General features: G+C 44.8%; 1 protein-coding gene across 2 annotated transcripts in view; it reads left to right on the forward strand.

Moving 5' to 3' along the window:
- The first annotated feature begins 452 nt into the window (after positions 1-452).
- The window catches only part of Jcad (junctional cadherin 5 associated), a 41,874-nt gene continuing 23,805 nt past the window's right edge, over positions 453-18,521 (forward strand). Inside the window, exons 1-2 of one of the 2 annotated variants that reach the window (XM_023701813.1) lie at positions 453-529; positions 10,955-11,294. In XM_023701813.1, the coding sequence (XP_023557581.1) occupies positions 11,014-11,294 (281 nt within the window). In that variant the 5' untranslated portion in view covers positions 453-529; positions 10,955-11,013. Of the gene's footprint in view, positions 530-2,288; positions 2,359-10,954; positions 11,295-18,521 lie in introns of those variants that run through there. The other variant, XM_023701814.1, reaches the window with a different exon arrangement.

Below are 18,521 nucleotides of genomic sequence, written 5' to 3' on the forward strand. Positions count from 1 at the left end.
TGTCTGTGCATGTATGCATGTGAGTGGGTATTTGTGCATGTGTGTGCCCCTGTACCAGTGTCCTTAACGTGTGTTTCTGAGTGTCCGTGCATCTCTGGATGTTCACCCAAGGTATAAATTGCTCAAACACAAGTGACAGGAAGAGGACAGGGTGGCTGGCCCACCTGTGCCTTTCTGGCACTCCTGACACTCAGCAGGCCTAGGGAGGCTCTAGGGCCTGGCTCTCCTCTCAGGGCCAGGCGGCTTTCTCGGCGGCTAGCTTGGAGAAGGCGCAGCGGTGGGCGGGGCGAGCCTGCGGAGGCGGGGCGGGTCTGCGGTGGGCGGGGCGAGCCCGGGAGGCGGGACTGTGTGGCGGTGGGCGGGGCTGTGCGGCGGTGGGCGGGGCTGTGTGGCGGTGGGCGGAGCTGGCCAGCGGCGCTCCGGGCATGCTCGGCCGCGGCGGCTGAGGCGGGGCGGGTCGCGCTGGTCCTCGGCCGGCCGGGCGGCGGCGGCGGCGACGCGACGCGGGGCAGCATGAGGGAGCCGCTTGGTAAGTCCTGGCGTGTCCCGCGCCCCCGACACCACCATCCCTCCGCCCGCTCTCACTCGCTTTCGCGGCCTCGCCCTCAGCCCCCGCTCTCGCCCCAACTTGCCCTGCGGGACGCGGCTCCTGTGGGGTCCCTGTTGGGGTCTGCAGCCGGGTGGGTGCCTGAGAGGCCGCGGGGGTCCTGTTCGGGCCCGGGGCGGCGCCGAGGCCCGAGGTGGGTGTGGGCAGCTGGGCGGGGGTCCCTGGTAGAGCTCCGGAACCGGCAGCCCGCTGCGAGCCTGGTCCGGGAACCGCAGGCGGGACGGGTCTGCCCGCGCTCGCGAACTGGGCGCTGGTGGAGGGAACCGCGCTCCCTGCGCGTTTTACAGCCCGGTGCTCGGTTCGGCTCCGGGTCCCACCGCCCCCGGCGCGGTTCAGAGCCCTCGAACCCGCGTGTGCCAGGCGCCCTGGCTCGAGTAGGGTGCAGCGCCCCAGCTGACAGCGCTCCTCTCCTCACGCCACTGGCCGGACGAGCCCAGCCTGCCTCGGCTTCTCGGACTTGGAAAAAGAAGCTGTGATTTCACTAGCAAAGAAAAAATTGTGAAGGAGACTTCACACCAGTGCCACCTGGCCGTGCCCCAGTCGTGCTTTCCGGGCTCCCTAGGAGGAGGGGAAGGGGAAACGCCCCTTTCTGTCGTCCCCGGGACCCGCACCCTCGCCAGGTCCTTCCGGGCGCCTGGCTCTGACTTCCCGAGAGTGGGGCTGGGCGGACCCCGCACTCCCAGGCTTTTCTTGCGCGTGACAGTTAGAAGGGATGTCTCCCACAGCTTTTGCGTTTTTCTTCTTTGGCTTTTGGTCTTTTCATACTTCACAAAGCATACATATCCCAGGAATTTGGGGTGAGGGTTAGAGGACGGGAGAATTTTTAGGAGGGAAGGAAGAAGTGGATTTTGGCCGTCAGGAATGTTCTGCCAAAATAAAATCAAAACAGACTTTGTAGTGTAAGCTGAATAGTCAAGTGCTGAACAGGTAGAACTTTAGGAAAATGAGTCCTTATGTCAGGTAGTTTTAAAACTTAGAATGACAAGATTGATACCACCCAGCAAAGCAGAAATTTCTTTGGAAATTGCAAGAAGACTATTTCATGGGTGGTTTTCCTGTGCAAGTGGGAGTTTGGTAAATTCCTTTGGTTTTCCATAAGGTTGTGTGGGTTTGGATTTAATCATTCGCTTTGGTATTAGGTGTCTGATTCCTAGTCACCAGCTGAATATGCTTCTTGAATGTCTCTTCATTGCCCTGCAGTAGTGGCAGCAGGCTGCAAACTTTCCCTTGGGCTGCCCTGGGCTAGCAAATATTTGTGGAAGAAAGGCTTTTAACCTATTGGGCCTTCCTCCTGAAAAATTTCACCCTTTCCTGTGAAGAGTGGAAGGTCAGACTCTTGGCTGGTCCAGGAGATTTGAGGGGATTGGAATGGCAGAAGCCTGTTGGGAGGTGTGTGACTTTCCACGCCCTTGGGACAAGAATGCCTGAGTACCCATAATGCTGTGGAGGGCTCTCCATGCTCATCAGCCTTGTCTGATAACTAACTCATCTGAGAGATCACAGATTCCAGAGGCCTGCAGCCCCAGAGATTGCAAAACATAGCTGGTGAACAGAGGAAAATACTGTCCACTTTTTCACTTAAAGGCAAACATGAAATGCTTCTTGAAGATTAGTTTTTTAAATGGAATGTAAAAGTAAATTTCTTCTTTGTCTCCAGTAAAGAAAGCCCAGGAGCTGGTGGCTTCCCTGAGTCCTCCTTGTCCTTGCTGGGAAAGCCCTCTAGTTTGGAAGAACAGTAAACACCAATCATGGTAGGAGGCCAGAGTTTCCCTTTTAATGAGCTTGGCTAGAGACTACACAGTGATTAATCTAGGGAGTTTAGAACACAGAGCACTGGATTGAAACAGTTGTTTTGTAGTGGGTTTTATTTTGATAAGCAATGACTCTATCTCTGAACTCCTCTAGGCCCGGCCCCCAGCTGCATTTTCTCCTGGTTCTCAGCAGATGTTTGTCACCTATCTGCCTCTTGGAAGCTTAGCCATTGGGCTTTGCTTCGGGTATGCTGGCTGAGGAATGCAGAGGGACAGTCACTTGCACAAGCCAGAAGCCTAGGGAAGGGCAGATCAGTCTGTCAGTACTTTACTATGTCCCTTTAAACACCAAATGATGTGATAAAAACACTGTATTGCCCCAGACTAAAACCTCAGCCATCTTGGTTTGAATTTGGGGTGTCTTGTTTAAAATTTATTTATAACTTTCCATAACTAGATATATTTTTTAAACAACTTTCTGTAGGTCATATGATTAGGAACAGCCTGGCTAAACTGGCAGAGACTTATTAGACCTCTGACTATCCTTACAGTTTTCTGCCTATAAGTTATCTCTCTGTAGTTTCCCTAGTAAAGTTGATTCCTTCCGTATGTAAATGAAAGAGTGGTGCCTTTATGAACAGGCAGCAAAGTAGATTTCAAAGAGGAAAAGAAGGAGTGAATACAATTATATATAAGAGTAAAGTTGGAGGCATGGAAACCAACTATTGCTGCTAGTTATCTCTAGGCCCAGTGGGGTTATTTAGGCTTTTCTGTTTTTCTTACATACTGAATTTTGCAAATGTTTACTTTGGAAATAATTTTATATGACTGTGACAATTAGAAAATAAGAGTGGGAAAATTACATTAACATGAACTGCAACATCTTCATAAAACCGTGGCTCTTTTATTCTAAAGTTATTTTAAAATGAAGAACAAAATTAGTATGTTAGAAGCTTAACAGTATTTCAAAAATCTTTATGTGGGGAACTTGATATACATGATAACAGAATAGGTTTCTGACCTGCTAGAAATTTTAGTTATTGCTATAAGTGGCCTCAAATTCCAGAGTATTAAACAAATGTTACCCAATTTCAGTGACTTATGACCTTTTGGAAATGTTAATGAGGTACTTAACATCTTATAAAAGTGGGGGGAAATAATCAAAGCACTAATTGTGTGATGCAGAATTTAGAGGTGAAAGAAAAAAAACAGAAAATGTGTGTGTGTGTGTGTGTGTGTGTGAGTATTGCACGTGCGTGTGTTCTCATGCTAGTGTAGAAAGACAACAATCAGAAGAGATAATAATTAAAAATTAAGTGCATGATATTTAAAATTTGACACTTATTCCCCCTTTTCTCTCTTTGAACCACTACCTCAGCACTAATGTAACCCAGAAAGATTAATGATCCAAGATCCTTCTGATTTTAGACCCAAATTTTCCATCTCACTGTTTTATTTTTTTCACCTTCTGTGATTTCTGCCCTTCTAAAATGATTGCTTCGTACATTAAAGATCCTTCTGCCAGTGAGGTCTTAGCAAGTTTAGGGCACTGGTAGGTCTGGCCATTACACTCCATATGTGGTATGGTAGCAAAACTGGGTCAAGACTTGTCCCAGAACTTTGCATGAAACTGTGTGGTTGTTTATTGAATAATTAAGGCTGGAAAGGGAAATGGCAAGTCTATTGTTCATAATAAAATACACAGTTCTGCTATTAAAAAACAAGCTGTAGAAAGCATTAAAAAGCCCCATATCAGTTAGCAGCATGACCCATTCTGGTTTGTTTTGTGTCTTGGCTATTTACCTCTTGTTTAAATAAAGTACTTTGTTATATATTAATCATAACATTAGACCTAAAACTTGTCAGTTAAAGAAATATTTACACCGAATTGCCAACAATTTGTGGGACCAATTACATATTAAGTATGGAATGTCAGTGAGTACAACTGAAAACTCAGAGGTTTTCTAAGACGAGTAACAATGTCTATTCAAGACCTGTAGAATCTGGACTGCAGTCTTATAGTAGGTCTCCTCAGGGCATGTGGGATTTTAGGCACACTGGAAGCAAAACATTCTCCCTGGTACATGTGCCATGTAGCAGAACGTCATGCCTTTTATTCTCTTCTCTAGCATTTCTTTGATGGTCATTGAATCTTCCAAATATGTAATGTTTTCAAAGACTCATTTTCCTAACCCTACAAAGCAGCTCTTCATTTTCAAAGTTGTTTTTTTTTTTTTTTTTTTTTTGCTGAGAACATAAGTTAAAAATTAATAAAAGAAGAACAAAGACCCATTCACTTATCATATTATTGAAGCTTTTAAAAAAACAATGTTGTTGTTGAGGGTATAGCTAAATATATTATGAACTGTATTATTGTTTGTGAACATTAGCAATGTTATGAAATTACTTTAATAAAACTTAAATTTACAACTTAATAAACTTATGAGTGATTAACAATATAATATTTTGTTATGTTAATAAGTATTTACTATTAATTGTAATGTATACATATAAGTTATCTATACTTAAACTAATATTAAGTTTATTAAGTTAAGGCTAAGAATGCTCAGTGTATGAAAATGCCAATACATTTTGACCTGCACAATTACAATGTCATATGACTTAACCTAATATATTTTGGGACATCATAAAATACTGTACAGCTAAAAGTATAAACACCATTGATATTTTGGGGTTTTTTTGGTATTTTTTCCTCTCCTGTGTATAATTATAGTATTAAAATTATGCACTTATAATAGAACACCAATCTAGAGTTTTGTATTCTGTCTACATTGTTTAATATGTTAGCATGAACATTTCCTTGTGACATTAGATACTTGGAAGCACAGTATTAGACATGTGTACATATTATAGGCTACCAAGTGGATGTACTATGTCAGAACCTTGAGAAATGAAATTATTACTATATAGTATTCAGATATTTAAAGATGTTACTAAATATTACCTAACCACCTTTAAGAAAGGAAAGACCCATTTGTACACGCATTGGTACGCCCACAGATGTGCAAGCCTTGGTAGATTACCATGATCTCACCAACAAGGAACATTGAGTTTTAAAAGCTTCAGTAATCTGGTATGCGAATAATGGCATTCCAGCTTCATTTGCATTTGTGTGAGAGAGTGAACTTTTGTTTCATATTTTTAATTAGGTGCCTGTCTCTTAATTTTCAGTTCACATTTTAAGCAAATTTTAAGAAGGAAAACAGTTCTGGTTGATATAATAAGTCTCGTAATATTTTGTTTCCTTTTACCATCTCAGGGAATCTTATAACTGTAAATACAAGAATAAAAATGATATTGTTTATAAATGGGAAGGGAGAAGACAGTGGTACCCTTATAAATGGCATTCACTTGCAGTTCTCCACCTAGTGACAAGAATATGCATAATTGAAATAATACTACCTAACATCCAGACCTGCTGGATGTTACTGTCTAGGTAGTATTATTTTTCTATTCTGCAGCACAGAGCCAGTGTTTGGTGTGTCCAGTGCAAAACAAATGTCTTGGTGAATTCAGGTTATAGTAAGTGTGCAGCACCTGCTCACTGGCAGACAGAGCTGCTAGGTGTTTTGTGCCCTGGACTCCTCTTCTCAGCATGTGCTTTGGGGGGCCTCTGTGGGGTGCGAATGAGGCCAAGGTCAGAGGTTCTATGTGCATGTGACCTATTTAGCTTTGTTCTGCATTGTGGCCACAAGCTGTACTCTTTGTCTCCCCCTCAACCCCCCATGGCCAGCTGACTTACACACACATGCTGTTTATTACAGAGAAAACATGCTGGAGGGAGGGGACAGATTTCCAGAGGTGGAAGGATCCTAAAGAACCGCTAGTTGAGCAGCCCCATTTTATTCATTTAGGAGAAGACTTCAACCCCAAAATTTCTGTCCTTTTCTCCTGTGTAATGTCCTGGACATGATCCAACTCAACACACACATATGCACACACACACGTACACACACGTACACATGCACAGCATCATGTAGAAATAGACATCTAACAATGAGGGGAAAGACTACTGAGCACTACCCTAAAATGCCAGTGGATAGTTAATTTATAATCCCATCCATTTCAACATAAAGGACAAAACTAATATATGAAGAACTCAGAACTCTTCTGCAAAGAACATTGTTTTAAGTGGTCTCATTCAGGTTCTTAAGAAGGGACAAATAATTTTTGATGAAACTATATTTTTTTAGGGGAAGGAAAAACTTGTGGGACTAGGTGGGTTAAGTCAAAATCAAATTACCTGTTATCCTCGCAAACCAATAATCACTTCCATTTTATGGAATGACTATTACCCTAGTTACACAGAGGCTGAGATCCACTGTATTACTTCTTTCCATGAAAATTACTTATGATTCCTTCTTTCTCTTATCTTCTGCATCACTTCAAATTGCTCGCCTCTCTGTCATCTCTCCTGGCCTTCATCCTCATTTTTTCCCACCAGGTTCACCACAGAACCTTTTCCTTGCCTGGACCCATTTGTAGTTTCCCATTACCCACGGCAAAAGTCCTCTAATTCTTTTAACATTGGTATGAACAATTGCTGTTTCTATATCGGTTTTTTAATTTTACTTCATGCCAGAGGATCTGTGAGAGCTCCATGTCATTTAGGAAGGACTAACTACCCAGGATGATCCTAAAGTCGTGTGAAGGTCATGAGCAGCCCAGTGGTACACTTGTTAATGAACCACATGCTGAGGTACTTCAGTATGAACGCTAACATTGCCATCAAGACGTTATAGTCAAGCCAGGGATTCACCTTCCTGTGTGTGTGTGTATGCGTGTGTATCTATAAGAAACATCTCATTGTAAGGAATAAAAGAATGTTTTCACTTTAAGTGTAGTGAATGCCACTATATCTTCTGTATTTTATTGTTTCTACTTATGCATTATTTGGGTAAATTAAGAAAGTTGTTAATTATAAAGAAGGAACTATAAATGGATGAGTCGAAATACCAGCAGTAGCATGGACTTCAAAGACATCCCTTCAGATGTATCACTTAATATCTGTTTGTTTGTTTGTTTGTTTATTTATTTATTTATTTATTTATTTTTAGTACCAGGAATCACACTCATGACTTCGTGCTTGCCAGGTCGGTGCTCTGCCACTGAGCTATATCCCCAGCTTATAACTTCAGACTTTGAACCTCGGTATTCTCCTCTGTAAAGTCACAGCATTCTTTATTCACATTGGAAAATTTCCTGAGAATACAAAATGAAGTAAAGTATGCCAAATAACCTAATATTTTTCTGGGACATGCCAGCTACTCATGGGTGGTTAATGGCATCTTCTTTTATGTGTCCTTATGATTGTAGCTTTATAAAGCAGGTTTTTCCTCATAGTTCATAGAGAGAGCATTTACGAGGGTCATGGGGCAGGGTTTGTGCAGAAAATTTATCTGAATTAGGAGATAGTCTTAGTGAAATTGCATAACTAGTGGAGAGGATTTCAAATACTTTACAACAGGTTGCAAGCATTCTCAAAGGGGGAAAATGGTAAATATTTACAAACCTGATCATTTGCCATTTGAACTGTCCATCTACTTTTCAAAGGTATGAAATATGTGGTTACAGTTATGGTGACAGTTTAAGGTTGTGTCACATTTTGTCACGTATTTGCCTTCACAGCAGTTGTGTGAGTGGATGCATGGGTGATAGAATTAAGTGCTATTGATTTTAAATGCTGGTATTGAAGAAAAGCTTTAAAAGATCGTCTTTCTAGTGCAGCGACTCACTGGGCACCTAGTCCCCTGCCAGCACCTCAACAGACCCTTGCTCATGCTGGGATCCTATTTCCACTTGGGGCAGCCCACCCCATTGAAACAGATAAGGACACTAAAGAAAGCAAGCAGAGTATGGCAAAGACTAGACATAATCATGACTGGCAAAATCTGTAGGGAGAGAGGGAGGTTAATGGTTAGTGTGGGTATAGAAGTGAGGCAGAAGCACAAGCTCTGATTTGGGACCCAGAAGGTGGAGGGTAAAGGGTGAACATCTTCCGTAAGTTTGCTTGGCAGCAGTGCCAGGTCAGTCTCAGAGGTTCCTGCCGGAGTCATGGGTCAGCCCCTGGCCCTTTGCATCTCCACTCAGCTGTAGTTCTGAGCTCTGAAGCTTACACATTTTGTCTGCTGATTCCTTATGAGCTGCTGGCCTCGGTAAGAGGAAAAAGGAGTTTCCGCCAATCACAGCACTTCTGCCCTCAGACCTCTAAGGTCAAGTTAGGGCGTCCGCACAGTTGAATCTTTTTGGATGATGTTTGTGGCTTAGTGTGGATTGTCATGCCATTAAAGAGTCTGCCAAATATAATTGCAAACTCTTAGCTTGATTGGATTGACTTACCTAACCCCAGTAGGTCAGCAGCCCACTTACATGTTTTGTGAGAGGTTTTTTTTTTTTTTTTTTTTAAACACTCTGGTAAATGGGCTGCAGTACAGCCAGCTCTGAGTACACAGCCAGGAGTTCTGAGGACTCTGGTCTCAGCCATGATTCAGTTGCTAAGTTGTTTCTGTATTCCTGGAGTGATTCTACCCTCAATCTGTTTCAAATCCTGCATTCCCCTTCTCTTACATATCCCCTCTCTTACATATAAAATGCAGCTTACCTAGTTAGTAAACTCCTATTTGTCAAGCCTAGCTCAAATGGCACCTTCTCCTTTGTGCATTCACCTAAGTATTATTCTGAGTATTTATTTGAGAGCATACTATGAGCTAGGTGTGAGGGGTGTAGCCATGAACACCTTAGCCTTGTTGTGTTGTATTGAGCAGTTTGCTCACCATTCCTGGCATAGTGACTTGCTCAGTGAATCTGGCTTCTCTGTCCTTCATTCCCTAAGTTAGTGGCCCATGTCCTACAGCTTCCTAAGTCAGACAATGGGAGCATCTGGAGCAGTGGAGTTGCTGTGGTTAGTTTTCCACTAACTGTAGTAACGCCCACAGCTTGTAGAATATAGAACCTCCCACAACCTCCCACAAAATGGAGGGTGCAGTGGAAAATTAGGTACCATGAGCCGCCCTCCCCAGGTTGACAGAGGGACTTTCCTGCTCCTGTGACTGGGTATGCCAAGCAGAGAGCTCGCGCAGTCAGCAGAACAGCACGTCGGGCCCTAGGGAGAGCTTGCACAGACAGGAAGCACATGCGTCTTCCTTGCACCTGTGTGGTCCAGCAGGCATTTCCTGGCCATTGTTCATGGTGGCCAGTGACTATTTTCAGCCTGTGGAGCTGAGCTGGCTGAGCTCCCTGACCTGGCCAGCTTTTGTGTGCTACTCACCCTGAGCCACAGCCAGCCTCCATGGGTACAGAGGCAAAGATGCCTGGATATCACTGAGCTGTGTCCCCTACCCAAGTAAAAGCCAGCAGGGCAGCCTTGTCTGTTTGCTTCTACGTTGACTTTGTCCATTTTTATTCTCTTCCCTTAGTCTTCTTACTGTCAGGAAGATTATACTGAGGTAGGCTGTTATGACATAGCTGCTGAGATGGTGTTTGGGTGTGGAAACCCTCAGCTGAGAAGTAGACTTGTCCTCAAGGTCATTGGGAAGAAATTTTTTTCCAAAAAGTTCCATGTGGAGCTGGACATGGTGGCACACACCTGTAATTGCAGCACACTGGGAGGCTGAGATATGAAGATCATGAGTTTGAGTTCATCATGGGTGGTTTAGCAACTTATCAAGACCCTGTCTCAAAATGAAAAGGGCTGGAGATGTAGCTGAGTGCAATGGCCCTGGTTTAATCCCCAGGACTGGGAAAAATGAAGATTTATGTGGAAAGGAGAATTTTCAAAGTGTTGTGGGCTGGATATTGTATGCTTGGTTGCTGTGTTGTTTTCTCATCAGGAGCCTAAAGATGAAACCTCCGTTTCCAGTGCCGAGTTACCAGCCAGGGAGCTGCCAGCAGCTCCTTCTCTTGACTGCTTTCAGGAATCCCCTTATGGTTGTACATTGGATAGTGTGCTCGTCCCTCCCTTGCAAGGCAAGAGGTGTGTGTATGAGGCAGAAGTGGGGTGTGCAGTAAGATGGAGTTGAACATTAGAAAGATAAAACAGTAGTCACAGCTTTCATACCTGTGTTTATGCTATCCTTGCCTCTTCAGCCTGATCATTTTAGATGAGAGAGGCAAGAGGCTGGTGGGCAGAGTTGAACTTTTTTTTTTTTTTGCTTAAATACTATTCTGATCAGGTGTGGTGGTGTGTGCCTATAATCTCAGGGATCTGGGAAGCTGAGGCAGGAGCACAGCAAGTTTGAAGCCACCTTAGGCAACTTAGTGAGAGCCTATCTCTTAATAAAAAATGAAAGAGGCTGTTATATAACCCAGTTAGTAAAGTACTCTTGGATTCAGGCCCTTGCACTGAAAAACAAGAACTAAGAACTATTACTCAACATTCTTGTTCAAGAGGCAGCAGCTCTTGGTGCAGTCCTTAGTCATGCCACCATGTCCCACTGCCCCACGAGTACTGCGCAGGGTGTCCAGGCACTTGGAGACCACCACCTGTGTTCTTGGGGCATCTGCTTTGAGGAGAGTAGAGGGAACTGCAGCCCCGCAAGGAGGATTGGTCACCTAGTGCTCTCCCTTGTCTCCCTAGTGATGGGTTGCGCCACCACAGTGGTACCAGTGAGTGGACGATGGTGAAGCCAGCGCGCCATGTACAGTGTGGAGGACCTGCTGATCTCTCACGGGTACAGACCACCCCGAGACCGCCCTGGACCTCATGGGGCCAAAGCTGATGGACACACACAAGTGAGAACAAGGCCCAGAGGCAGCCAGGGCCTACAGAATGGGTGTGAGGATGGCGCCGCTACCCCAGCTCCAAGCAGGCAGGCCCCGGGGACAGGCCCTGTGAGTGCACCCAAGGGCCACCGCAGTGTGCCACGGCACCACGCAGAGCAGCACAGGACTTCTGCTTCCGGAGCTTCAGAGGCAGGGTAAGTGTCCCTGTTGTTGACCCAGCAGGTGCTTTTGCCTTGGGACTTTGCCATTGGTTTCTGCTCAAGTAACTCTTCCACTTCCTTTTGTTTGGTTGGGGTGAGGGAGGGAGAGAAGGGTCCAAGAGGAGGTGCTTCTTCCTCTGTGGTGTGTGGTATGTCCCTGCCACACTGATCACAGAGCCAGCACAATAGTCCCTAAGGAACCCACACCAATGTCAGGATGCCCTGCTCCTCTTGAAAACCTGCTCAGTTGCCTCAGGTAGAAATCACTTTGGAATCTGTTAAAAGCTAGTTCATATCTATTCATGCAGTCATGGCATGTTAGCTTTCTTATTAAGAACTGTCAATATTTTGTAAGCTGCAGAACACTGAGAGGGATCTGCTTGCCCTCCATTTGTGAAAAAGAGAACTTCTTTGAGACTATCCTTCTTTGTTAGTCACCTGATTCCCCCCTGCCCTTGCATACACACTGGCCTGCTATAGGGTCCCATCCCCACACAGCTGCCTTTGAGGGTGTTTCCTGATGGCAAAATACAGGAGGGACTGGGCTATCCCAACAGTTTGTGTCAGAGAGCATGAGACCACAGCCCTGAAACTCTTCTCAACAGTTTCAATTTCCAGGGAAAGTTCTCTCTTCTCAGGACTGTGCCTGTCTTTCAAACTGCCTTAGGACCAGGAACTTGGAGAAGAGGAAGCCTTGAGGGTACAGAGCACATTACAAGGGCAGAACTAGAAACTCAGGAACAGGGGTCTCAAATAAACAGAAAGGGCAGTGAGATGAGTCTGATGGGAAAGAATTGGTCTTCCTTGTTGGTTGTCTATTTCCAGGCATAAGTAAGAGGGTTTTGTTTTGTTAGAGCATTCAACACACTGGCTTCTGGGCAGGAGCAAAGGCAAGAATGCCTCTTCCTGACCATGTAGTGAGTGGGCCTATACTACCAAGTCTGAGCTGACACTAAGGGGCAGGTGTTGGAAGGAAATCCAGGGTGGAGAGCATAGGAGCTGCTGCTCTTGCTTTGCCCTTCAGACTCCCGGCATTCTTGTGGGCCATATGTCTGCCATCGATTTAGAAGAGGGTACTCATGGATAAGTTGGCTGGGTTAAGACAGCCTTAATTACTCCCAAACTTATGTTTGATTTTCTCCTGCCTTCTGTTTTCCCTGGTTTTTTGTTTAAGGTGTCTGTTTCTTACAACTTGGATTGCAAGGTTCTGAGTTTGTACCTTTTCTCCTGTTTCTTTTGAGTGTCTTTTTTGGGGAGAGGGGGTACCACGGTTCGAACTCAGCACCTTGGTCTTGTTAGGCATGTGCCACTGAGCTATATCCCTGGCCCCTTCCTGTTTCTTTTGTATTTCCTGGATAACTTGTTAGTTTAGTGCACACAGTGGCTACTTGATATGTGCTAATAGGTCAACTTGTCCTTCTGATATTGTAACAGACACTGAAAAACAAAAGACTCTGTTGTGGGACACTTACACATATACTATGTAGGGTCCTCCTTATTTTTGAGCCTGATTGGAATGGGCTTTCATTAGGACCCCCTTAAGACTTCCAGAAATGCTTTAGAAAGTGGCAAGAATGATGGGATAAGTGTGTTCAAAGCAAGATGGAGTATACTGAAGGGAGATTAATGGCTATGTGTCACAGCCACCCATCTCACAGAACCCAGGAAACAGAGAGGAGGGAAAAAACCAGTGAGGGCTGCATCCTTTGGAGACACCCCCCATGACGTGGTCCTCCAGCAGGCCCCACCTCCTAGCAGCCACTCAGCTGTGGACTCCTCAGTGATCTGCTGTTGGGGTCAGCATGCTCCTGATCTAGTCACCTCTCTAGCCACCCCCATGCTGCTGCAGTGAGGACTGTTTCATTCTGTACATGAGTCCTTGGGAGGATACGTCATGTTTAAATTGTAACAGTTTCCTTCTACAGTAGAAAGGTAAAGAGCATATGTATGATTGAAATATATACTGAACATTTGAATTTTAAACGTTTATTACAATAAAAGACACATGGCCATTAATCTCCCTTCACTATACTCCATCTTGCTTTGAACACACTTATCCCATCATTCTTGCCACTTTCTAAAGCATTTCTGGAAGTCTTCTTTCATTAGTGTCTTTCCAAGGTGTAATAAAGGATATGGTGAATGCGCCTGCCACATACTATTTAATAGAAAGGTAGGCTTATAAAAATATTATGGTGTCCTCATCCACCTTATTCAGTCAGTGCAGCATCATGTGGCTTCTAGCTTTCCCCTAGAGTTAAAATGTACATGAAAAATAGAAGTTTTATGTAAGTTAAAGACATCAAGGCAGCTGTACAACTAAAGATATTAATAAATGAGGACCCCCAGAATTGCTTCAGAAATTGGCAAGAATGATAGGATGTGTACTGGGGGGAGTATTTCTGTTATTAATGACAATGTGTCTTTTATTATAACAAAAATCTTTAAAAATTAATGTAGTTTTCAGTCATAGCTCATAAATATTTGCAAAACTCCATGCCGGTGCCCAAATCTTTATTCCAGGCCTTCTTGAGTTGACCTGAAAAGTCATTTTTTTCTTTACTAGCCAGTAGGTACTTAATAGTAGGAGACCAACAGGAAGCTAGGCATAAAAGAAAATTATTTTTCTCCATCAGAAAAATATTTTGGAAGGAAACAAAAGGATACCAATATTTACAGCTTTAAAAATATAAAAAGACAAACCCACCAGACCATGGCTTATGTAAATTCTGAATCTGAATGACCAAGTGGTATGCTGCCAGCTCCCAGCCTTTGGTCCTTTGACAAGAGCAGCTGCAGTCCTGCTGCCTGTCCTGTCCAGCCTAGTGTCCTCTACTGGGCTGGTTTCCAGGGCTGGAGGGCATGTGGGGCCCAGGATGGCCCTGCCCAGTTCCACGCCATCATCGGCTCACTGGGGAGAGTCATGAAAGTCCTCTACTACCACTGCTCAGGCTGAAGTCCACGTCTCAGGCTCATCCTCGGCACCCCACTAGTGTTCTGGGAAGGGCAGAAGTCAGGTTGGCTTGTTTTATTCTGGCAGGTGGTAGAGACATCAGCAGGTAAGTGATGGTGTTTCAATGCTAGGGGTTGAAGCCAGGGCCTTGTGTATGCCAGGTGCACGCTGTGCCAGATCCAAGATGAGAAGAGAGTGACAGTTACTCTGCGAAGGGAGGCGAGGGAATGTGTAAACTTGTTAAAAACCTCTTACACTTGTGGTGCAGATAAGACCAAGAATCAGTTTTCATTTGTACATAGATGATCCAAATTACTGATTACAGAGAACTTACTTTCAATAGCTACACAATATGTGGGACTGTCCTTATGGCTGTACAGCACAGAAAAGGAGCTCTGATCACCAACAGTGTGAGCCCTACACACACACAGGGTTGTGCTGGCTACACTGTCTGTGTCTTGAGCCAGTCTCTAGCAGGCCTCCTTCAAGCTCACCTGCACCATCCTTTCCTATGACCTGTCTTGTTGCCCATGTGTGATCACCTGGGTCCTCTTGTGTTCCCTGCCCTTTCCACCCCATCTCCTCTTGGAAGCCCCACTTATCCATTCATCTCCTGCAATTCCATACTTGGAAATTACTCTGTCCCATGAATTCTTCCAGCAATTTCTGTTGGCCTCACAGATCATCTATTTTCTGATGGCCAATACCATATCCTACTCATCTCTGATGTGGTTAATTCCTGTTTTAAAATTTAGCATTTAATTAACATCCATTCCTTAAATTCAGTAGGCTCACAGTCTAGGCATTGTGTAAGTGCTGAGTACTGAGAGCAGCAGGCTCAAGGGCAGGAGGTGGAGAAGGTATGCGGTGATGCTGAGAGGCTAGTGGGGAAGGTTGAATCTGGGAGAGAAGCATTAGTTTCCTGGCTGGACAGATGAGGCAGCAGTATTGATGGCTTTACATGTGTTCCAGCACATGGGGTACACAGGTAACACAGAGAAGGGAATGGCCACAGCCTGAGAAGGACTTCTGCTGGCTGAGCATTTCCTAAAAGGGAAGTTTCCTTCCTGTGTAACCTCTCTGAGACCCACCAGGTGAAAAGGCTGGGGTTGTCATAGGGGCAGTGGGAGTCCCATCTACCATCAGTAGGCAGCAAAGGAATGGTAGGCATCAGAGTGCCCAGGCTGGTCTGCCAGCTGTCTCTCTATCTTCTGTGGGGCTGAGGACAGCCACTTAGTCTGTGTCCCTCCTTGTGACATGTCTCAAATCTCTGTTATTTCCCACACAGTATCTTTTTCTAGTAGCTTAGACTCAGAGTAATTTTACCTGTGGCTTAAATGCCTTGTTCTGTGTGTGGACTTAGCATCAGAGCCCACTGCTGACTATTGCTGGTGTCTTAGTTTCAATCTTGACATAAAAAGTCAGTGGTTTTTGGACAGCCAGTGGGGATGTCTGCTTGGTGTAGGTGTCCCTTCCTCTAGCTGGTGGAGAAGGACTGGGGCTGATGATGACTAGATGTGGATGCTGGAGTTCTGGCCACATCAGAGGTTGTGGCTGAGGACAAGTTCCAAGCCAGGGGCATTAAGTCACTTAACTTCATGGAAAGTGGATCTTGATGCAGACTCACTCCTGAGAGTCAAGAAGGTCACTTGATGATGTAGAAGCAACTCACAGCCATGTTCACAGCTTGCCAGCAAACATACATGTGCACACACATATACAGACGTCACAGGGAAGCTGACCAGTGGTAAGCTGTGTGTTCTCTGTGCGTAGAGGAAATGGCACACCTTGGATGCAGGTAGCCATCTCTGAGTGATAGTGAGCTATCATTAAAATATATATGTACAAGACCATTGTCAGGGACTCAGGTTTCCTTAGTGTGTTTCCTATCAAATGCCAGGATTGGAGGAAGCTGTGTAATAGCTTAGCATCTCAGAGGTTTGAATCTGAAAGTCACACTACAGCAGGCTCTTTGCCGTGCCCCAGGAACTCTGGTAAAAAAAGGTTTTGTTAGTTAACCATGAGGATAACTTGTAATTATCTCCTGTCATCAACGGCAGTTGTGACTAATTAGAGGCTGAGCCAAGTGGGAGAGTGTCTGATGTGGTGGCTCAGGCCCTCATCTTGGGAGGTTTATATCTGATCAGTAAACATCTTTCCCAGACAGTGCTACTGGATATGGTAAACAGTGGATTTTCAGGGCCTTTTTAAACCTCTCTCAAATCATATCCTGCTTAAAATGGTTTTCCCAAAAAGGAAAGCTCCAAGTTTAACATCTGTTTCTATGTATCTTTTCCTCTCTGCAAAAGAGAACCCCCACAAATTATTTGCCTTCTAACGCTTGTTTCATATCCCGCCTGGCAGCCCGGAGTCTTGGGTGCTCCGAGAAGGGAACGTTTGGATTCCTGAGCTGTGTGCTCATGAGCACCAAGGAAGATTCAGACCTCTCATCTGCCTCGACTCTCTAGAAAGCTGTCCTCCAGGGAACTTTGTTCTTGCTCAGAAACAGTGCCACCTGCAGCAGTGCCTGTGTTCCAGTCTGCTCTGAGGCAGATGCTCACATTGCTTCTCGCTCACCAGCTTTTCCCGTCAAGAAGCAGGTCCCATCCTTTGTACACAAACTTTCAGAAGCACTGTGAAAAGCAGGTGCTTCTAGGATGGGCGGGAAGACTTCAGTCGTGGCGCAGCTACTGAGAGCTTTGTGCAGTGGCAGCCAGGCCATCGCCAAAACAAGCACTGTCTGTGAGGCATGCCACCTGTAGCCAGAGTGCTGGACGGGTTCAAGAGCTAGGGAGTACACACTTGAGAAGCACTGAAACACGCCCAGGACACATGGGCTACACAGGTCCTGTGGCTTTGCTTTGAAGAGGACAACTCCTCTGAGTTCTTGATGAAGGACAAGGAACCTAGACCAGAAGTCAATTTGACATGCTGCCATGTCCCAGCTGTGAACCTTAGGCAGGTCCATTTTGCCTGGGTAGTTTCTTCGGTTCAGTGGCAGGAGGTGGACACAAGGCTCTCTGCATCCTTGGTGTTGCCTTCCCCACTCCTTCCTACTCTGGCTTAGCTTACATAGAGCAGTGGGTCGGAGAACAGTTCACAAATGCTCATCAAGTAAATGAGTGAATGAGCTCAAGTGATGGTGGTGGTGGGACTATGAGAAGGAAATAGAAATTAGGGTGTTTTTAGTGGTAGTTTAACTTGTTAAAAATGCACATTTCTATATTAGAGAGAAAGTCTGAAAACAAATAATCTGCCTTACATGTTAGATTTACATGGAAAAAATGGATTAGAGACTTGCTTTTCCTGTTTTATTTTAATAAACTAAATATTGATTTGTTCTGTTTCACGACTGTGGAAATGGGTGTAGCTTCTTCCTTAGAGACCAGCCTTCCCTGGGTTGGGCAGCATCTTGTTATGACAGCCCGCTATATCATTATTTCCTGTTATTGTCAAGGTCTATGGGTTACAGTTTGGGAACTAAGATGATATTGATCTAAAATGATCACTGCCTAAGACACACTCTCAGCTCTTCTCTCTTGCCTTTGTGTTTACCTGTGACTCCCTCCACAGGTGACTCAAGGAAAAGAACTTAAGTAGCACTATCAGTTTATCTTAACTGAGTTAATAATAGCAATAATAGCTAAAAACAAGAGTTTTTAAAATGCTATTTCCTGTGCTAAGCATTTTCTCAGTCTCTTGTGGCCAACTCTAAAAAGCTTACCATTGTCTGTATACAGGTGAGAAACAGAAGCAGAGAGAGGATAAGTATGTTATAGAAAGCACTTGTTTGAGTTACTTTTCATTCCTGGGACAAAATACTCAATGCCTGGGAGTTACAGGAGGTGAGGTTTTTTTTTTTTTTTTTTCTCAGAGTTTGTAGAAGTTTCAGTCCATAGTCAACTGGTTTCAAGGCAGGGTGGCATGACATGGACATGGAAGAGGAGAAACAATTTATTACATGGCAGTGAACAGCCCAGCAGGGATCAAGGGAGGAGGAGGGTTACAGAGCCCTTCCAAGCCACACCCACAGTGACTTATCTCTTCTTACCAGGTTTCATCTCCCTTCATACCTAGCTATAGACTTATCATTAGAATAATCCCGTATCACATACCCACAGTCCAATATCACCCCCTTATGATCCAGTCACCTCCAAAAGCCCCACCTATAGGTGCATGAAGCTTTGAGAGGACATCTAGATATAAACCGCAATAGCACTGGTCTTGGTATTTAAGAACGCACTGTCCCTTCCATGTCTGGGCAGCAC

The sequence above is a fragment of the Octodon degus genome, unplaced genomic scaffold (assembly GCF_000260255.1).
Source record: "Octodon degus isolate 3935 unplaced genomic scaffold, OctDeg1.0 scaffold00141, whole genome shotgun sequence".
Classification (NCBI taxonomy): Eukaryota; Metazoa; Chordata; class Mammalia; order Rodentia; family Octodontidae; genus Octodon; species Octodon degus.